We start from the raw sequence: 7595 nt of genomic DNA on the forward strand, positions 1-7595 counted from the left end.
TTTGTTGTCATGTGACAAGAAAACCGTAAAACCAAAATGTAAAAATGTAATATGCTTAAGGTATTTTTATATAAATATTTTACACACACACACACACACACATATATATATATATATATATATATATATGATTTCAAGTTTTGAAAATATATACACACACACTCGCACACACACAAATTAAACTAATATGAACACATAGATGCCGCAAAAAAATTAACTACTTTTTTTTTTTTTTTAATCTCATCCTTGTGTGTAATTAACCCAAAAAGCAGCACAACAGAGAAACGTGAAGGGCGCACCTGTACCAATCCAGTCCCTTCTCGTAGTTCCTGTCAAAGAAGTGAGGCTCATTCCCAACGGCTCGAACATCGGGATGAACCCGCAGAGCTTCCAGCAGAGCCCTTGTACCCCCTTTCTTCACTCCGATTATGATGGCTTGGGGCAATTTTTTCTCCCCGTAATCCGATGTGCAGTTCACCACTCTCCGAAGCTCGCTGTCCGTGGTGCTGAACTCTGGGTGCTCGTGCTCTCCAGCAACAGCGGCGGCAGCGCGCGACATGCTGGTCGTAGCCGCCTGAGCTCGCGCCCATCCCGCCGTCCTTTCGTCGATCCCCACGCTATTTCTAACGCTCGAGACGGCGATAGTTTGCTCGGTCGCCGTCCTCTCGATGAACTCCTCGTCGAGGTAACCCTGGGAAGGGGTCGAGTAAAGTTTCTCCCTCAGCGTGACAAAAGTTGTTTCCTCTGTCACGAGCCTCCCCTGGTAAACGTAGTTCTCCTGGAACTGGAAGGAGTTGTAACAGCTCATCAAGCTATAGAACAGATAGGTGACAGAAAGGGAGAGGGTGAACATGAATAAGATTTTCCGGGGCACTTTAGAAGTAAAAACCGAAGTGCTGGACCAAAATGCCATCTCTGATAGCAGCGACCCTCTCAGAGAAGTGGCCAGACATGTTTCCACCCCAAGTCTCGCATGGACACTCAACAACAATAATCTGTCACCATCAACACTGCAAACATCTGAAAGTGCGAGGAGCCCGAGCACTCCACGCGCGCTTCACTTGAGGAAAATAAATCGTTAAAATTCCAGAAGAACGTCTTGAGTATCGATTTCTTATTCCGACGCTGACAGCCTTTGTCACAATTGATCGGATTGAACTTGCAGATGAGAACGGCTGCGGTCGGGCGTCCTTCCAAACGAGCAGCCCGCTTGGATGTAGTCTGAGGGTGATGCTGTTGATGGAAGTCTTGGCATCTTAGAAGAAAAGGGGCAAAGAGATAGCAAAGTCTCTGAAGTGATGTGCAGGGCACGTCTTTCACCCGCTACCGCTTCTGGAGTGCAATTTTGACGCCGCTGTCCTTCACACCGCTGATTTCAAGTGGCAATTGGCGCAAACGCTGGATCTTAATCCAAACGAGGTGCTGATGTTGTATCACGCAGTCATCCTCCCACTGCTAATCCACTAACTTTGAGCGCTGGTGAGTGAGCAGCCTCGCCATAAATATTCATTGACTGCTCTCAGTGGCTGAGAGTGCAGCGCGCAGTCGTAACGCCTCGTGTTGATTGGTAGACGTGATGTGCGCATCAGCCGTGGGCTCAGCCAAAAAAAAAAAAAAAAAAAAAAAAAAATTAATACTACAGTAAGATACTGGTGGTACATCTACCGCTTTTTTTTAGGCAGAAACAAGAAATAAATTTATAGGCCAATATAAAAAACACAATTAACATAATTTTGAGCATCAAATGTTTTATATATAAACCAAAATTTATTCAGACACCTTGAACATTTAATTCATTAATACAGTTTATTCACTATAGCTTAAAAAAAAAAAAAGGTAATCAAATACGACAAAATCTCAGAGTTAAACTATCAGAAAAAAATAATCTTAATTATGTCAGATAACACTTCAGCAAAACATGGTCAGGTCAAAGTGTCTGAAGAATTTCTGGTTCCAAATTGTAATCAGTTTTACTGGTAGTCCACTGTATGAAGAATTTTTGGGTATAATATGTAACAGTTTACTTAATTTCGCTATCCTCACTTACATAAATGAACTATAGTGTCCTGCACCCACTAGTAAAAATATATCAAAAATGTCTGAATAATTTTTGGTTTGACTGTACATATATGACAAACGTATTTAATAATAAAACATTTGATACTAATAATATTGATGTTTTATATATCAGTAGCATAAAACATTCATTCAGTAACATAACAATGTACACATTAAAAGGTTAAATCTGCATAAACAAATATTTTTTGGTATAAATAACTTTTATAACTGCATTTATTGATTATAAATGGATATACATTTAATATAAATTGATTTATTTAATACTTTTTTCAAATACACTGAAAAAATGCAACCCACTAAATAATTATTAAATACTCTTACACCCTGCAAAAACTGCAGTACCAACAACAGTGAAAGCAGTAATGATAATATGATATTCATATTGTAGTAGCTCAATTTATTCATATATACAGTCAAACCAAAAAATATTCAGACATTTTTGATATTTTTGACATATTTTTACTAGTGGGTGCAGGACACTGTAGTTCATTTATGTGAGGATAGCAAAATAAAGTAAACTGTTACATATTATACCCAAAAATTCTTCATACAGTGGACTACCAGTAAAATTGATCAAAATTTGGAACCAAAAATTATTCAGACACTTTGACCTGACCATGTTTTGCTTAAGTGTTATCTGACATAATTAAGATTTTTTTTTTTTTCTGACACAGTTTAACTCTGAGATCTTGCCATATTTTATTATCATTTTTTAAACTATAGTGAATAAACTGTACTAATGAATGAAATGTTCAAGGTGTCTGAATAAATTTTGGTTTGACTGTATATATATTTTCATTTTATTATATCTGAAACCACAATTATATTGTTATGACTCATTTTTTTTTATCACAGAAGAACTAACTTTGGTGTATACAGAGCAGCTCATGTCTGCTCTCTACTGGCCTGAGAGATGCAGAGCTAATCCTTGCAAGAACGTCACAGAGTAAAGAGTGGCGATTCTTCATGAGATGGACAGACAGGCAAGTTAATGCACGTTACAGCACATTAATGCACAGATTGCAGGTGACTGCATAGATGAGGAATGATTGAATGGGTGGATACATGCATCTCTGGAATTCAGCCATATGCTTGTATGCATGCTGAATAATTCTGCAATGGAAATTTCTTTATCTTTTTGTTTTCATAGAGTTCCTTAAATAGAAGCATTAAAACAGTATTTCCAGTGGAAGTGCTCAAATGATACATTTATTACCACAGGTTAGACCTTGTTCTCTCCAAGGATTAGACATATGTCTTTTAGGGAAATAAACAGATGACTTGTGAGCTGAACGATACGTCCCCTTCCTTTAGAACACTCCATTCATCATATCCCTTGGATTCTACAGCTTCCATCTCTGAGCATCCGTTAAAAGCAAGCATTTCATTTTCCTGATGAATTTGAGTTCCTGCAGTAAGCTTCTTGTAGTTGGTTTTTAGAGGCTGTTTAAAATCAAGAAAGATGTTTGAGCTCTGTATGGTAAACCTGCACTTTTGCACATTTCAATAGATTTAAACTGCCTATGTGCACTCACTGTATAGTTATGAACACCGGAACACCTTTCTGTACATTCAGTGAAACAATAAACGTAGATTAGAAAAAAAAATACTGTATGCCTAAATAAATAAATAGCATTTTATGTGTTCGTACTATAACTGGCAAAGATACTCCTCAAAGATACCAAACACACATTCACATTCATTACAGCACCTTCACTGTAAGAACACATGTTGTGTTGTATTTTGCTGCAGCTATGGCTGATCGTTCTTTCCTCTTCCCACATATAGGGCACCCACCTATCTAGATTGTGGCAGTGTTGTTGTTCTCACTCCGATGCTGAAATGACCTCTCAAACTTTGGTACAAATGCTCACTGGATATACAACATGCACCACAAACTGTAGACACAGGTCTTTGATCAAAAATTTGGATGCTTATTTTTTTGAAGTTTCTTTTAAAGATAGAACCTGCCTAGAAGCTACACGAAAATGTAATGCAGAGTTCACAGTACAGGAAAAACTCATTTTTAAATATCCATGGATATTTAAAAGATGGGCCGGCAGTTGGACTCTAAGCTTCTGGCCAGCAATCCAACAGGAAATCCTGTGAAATTTGCCAAAAATGCTTGAAACAGACTTAGAATTGTCTGGGCTCTAAGTGGCAAGTGAAGGAAATGGTAGTTTTGGTCTGTAAGCCTGCATAAACAAACTTCCAGGTAGTATACATTTATTTAAAAAAATAAATAAATAAATAACACAGAACACCAACAGATGAATATGATGTCCAGCTGACATGATATTTGATTTTATTATTATTATTGTCAAGTGTTAATACTAATGTGTTCAGTTTCCTCCTTACTACAGCTAGATAGGTTGTTTCATTATGTACACTAATTTTCAGCATCATTACTCCAGTCTTCAGAGTCATATGATCCTTCAGAAACCTTTCTAATATGCTGATATGCTGCTCAAGATACATTTCTTATTTAACACAGGCTCACTGGAAAAACGTACCTGTGTCAACATTTTTGCAAAACACAAAATACGTACCAATGCGTACATATCACTGCAGTTTCTAACAGAAATGAACGCAAGAGGCAGTAAAACAGCAAGAACTTTTAATCGTTTTCACACACAGTTATAATTACAGGACCAGAATATAATAAAACAGTTAGTTCCTGTCCTTGATTCTGATTGGTCAATAGCTGTGTTTTATTCACGATAAAACACGGCTATGACTTCTTCACCCAACGGTTCTGTGTATCACTACACAACACCCTTAGCAACCACTCTTAGCAACGTAAACTGTATGTTCTCAATTGATATTGTTCATTGAAGCTTACTGTATTATGTAGAACAGTATTGTGAGAAAAAGATTGAGTGAGCGAGTTTATTACCTGCATTCAGATTTAGCATTTTGCAGGTCAGTCCTATGTTCATAATAAAAAATCTGTTGAAATGTCCGATGTATTATCTTGTCCTTTTAACAGTTAAGGGGTTTTTCCGTGACTGACAGTGCTAGTCAAAGCATTTGTCAGTTGCGTCTTGTTTCGTGTTCACAACAATTCAGTCTTTTCAATGTAAAAGTCTTCACTACTGACTGACACACTCATAAAGACAGTCTTTGCCGCCATCTAATGGCGTAATAATGTAACTTCCGTTGCTGTTCACAGTCAGGGACTATTTTTTCCGGCGGAAGAAAGGCTTTTAGTTTACTTCATGAAAGTTGCATTGATACATATTTTTGGCTTTAATATTTGTATTGTGTGAAACAAATATATTTTGGAGTTTGCATCACTTACTCAGCTTCAGACGTTCAGTTTTACTAATGTAATAAACTTGCTCGGTAGCTCAGCTAGTACAGAATTATACTTTACAATGCGAAGAGCTCGGGTATGAAGCCCGTGAAAGACAAATCACGGTAAAAGAGCTCAAAGACAAGATTCAAAAACAAGCTAAAATGCCATGGTTATGATTGCGTTTTCATGTTACATTTGCTTTTTTTAACACTATCGGGTAGGTTTAGGGTTTAGTGTAGGTGTACGTTATTTAACGTGATGGAATATTACGCTTTTAGCGCCACTCACCGGACATTTCAATTCAGGACTGCAGTGATACGTACAAACTTCAACATAATAAAATGTTGCCATAATCATGTTCATCTGTTCCGGAAAAAAACTAAACATGCTTTTAGCGCCATTCACTGGACATTTCACTTTGAAACTGTCGCGAAACGTGCACGACGCAACATATTTTGCGTTTTGCAAAAATGTTGACAGGTACGCTTTTCTAATGAGCCTGGCCTGTTCTTATTATTATCAATGCTGAAAACGGTTGTGCTGCTTAATGTTCTTAGTAATGATTCTTCTTTGCACTTAATGCCGTTAATTGAAAAAAAAAAAAAATTATAGTGCCATAATCCATTTCAGGCAAACCCAGTACATAAAAACAACAGAAACCTTGATGATATTTTCCTGTCTAAGTAGGCGATTAGTCAGAATAAGCGGAATAATGGTCCAGACTTTACGTTGTTTAATCAATTAAAGGTTTGGCTTTACAAGACTAATGGGCCGTTTGCATGACTTTTTATGCGTTTTGGCTGTTCATTTACACGACAATGGCGTTTTGGGGTCCTGAAAATGCAAACTTTTGAAAACAGGCTTTAAAGTGCAAGTTTTTTAAAAAACGATACCGTTATCATCTCCGTGTAAACTACAAAAACTTGAATTTGTGAAAACTTTGACATCGTGCTACATGTGTATTACATGTTCAGTAGGCGCATAGAGTTTCTTTACAAAGTGACATCGGCAACTACTGGCGTGGCATGAATAATACAGCGTTTTTAGTCGTTTTCACGGATACATGTGAAAGGGGATCATTTTGACAATGTTGTCGTCTGTACGTAAAAAACGCAAAGGAAAAACTTTTTTAGTACATCACTGTCGTCTAAACGTACCCCAAGTTCTTCTATGGCTCTGTAAGTTTTACAGGTTTCTCTTTAAGGAAACTTCTGTTTGGAACTGTCTGTGAAACTAAAGGATTATAGCAGTAAATCAATTCTGATTACACCCTTGGAACTGTTCAATAACTATAATGCGAGATTTGCTCAGGTAATTAATATTTTATCTTTTTAATGCCTTTCACACAGAACACAGGTAAAGATTCATTCATATTAAAAGATGATTTCTTTCAGTTCTTTGATTTCAAGGGGGTATAACCTCAAGTCATATTGTTCACATATTGATTTAAGGCTTAGGGTGCTTACTGAGGCGTTTATGATTTTTACACAAAAAGATATCAAGCATAACAAAACATTTTACCTACATTACAACCCAGCCTTGATGTTTTTTTTCCCCCTAGATGATAAATTGAGCAGACAATATGGCTAAATATAAATATGCAGACAGATTGCTCAATGCGCTAACAAAAGGTAATTAGTGGACAAACATCAAATGTTAACATATGGTTAATCTATTTAAATATTTTTATACGATGCATCTCAGCAGAAGTGTCTGAACTGCAGTATTTGTCTCTATCCATCGCCTTCAGTCTTTGGCCGAGACATTCTTACTGCTTGATCATACTTGAACATGTCCTTCCCCTCCAATGAAAACCAAACAAAACAGAAAAATGACATGCTCACCAAGCTGTGAGCCCAAGGCAAAAGCAAAGATGCTTCCACTGTCTGAGTGAGAGAGAAAACGGCAACCTCTGACAGCCTCTGAGGCGAAAAAAAAGAAAAAAACATCCAAAAGCATGGAAATATGTGGAGAGGGCTGAGCAAGCCAGAAGATCTATAAGTCCTGCGGCGTAAATTGATGATCAGCCGATAGCGCCAATGAATTCCACTGCACCTATGGAGACAGAACAAAATAATTTCACCCTCCACTTTTATTTTGGTCCTGGGATGACAGTAAAGATAATTTAAGATGATAATGCAGTACGGTTTAAGGGAAAACAAACAAACAAAAAAAATCATTCAAATGCAGCCCCCCGTATTTAGAAATGTCAGTAATA

At 37.2% G+C, this 7595-nt stretch overlaps 1 protein-coding gene across 1 annotated transcript in view; it reads right to left on the minus strand.

The window, feature by feature from the left end:
- hs3st4 (heparan sulfate (glucosamine) 3-O-sulfotransferase 4) overlaps nt 1-2034 on the minus strand; it is a 132924-nt gene extending 130890 nt beyond the window's left edge. The window contains exon 1 of the mRNA XM_051888642.1: nt 300-2034. Coding sequence (XP_051744602.1) covers nt 300-913 — 614 coding nt within the window. The 5' untranslated portion in view covers nt 914-2034. The remainder of the gene's footprint in view (nt 1-299) is intronic.
- Between the last annotated feature and the right edge of the window lie 5561 nt (nt 2035-7595).

Source organism: Ctenopharyngodon idella, chromosome 3, assembly GCF_019924925.1.
Source record: "Ctenopharyngodon idella isolate HZGC_01 chromosome 3, HZGC01, whole genome shotgun sequence".
In the NCBI taxonomy this organism is placed as follows: Eukaryota; Metazoa; Chordata; class Actinopteri; order Cypriniformes; family Xenocyprididae; genus Ctenopharyngodon; species Ctenopharyngodon idella.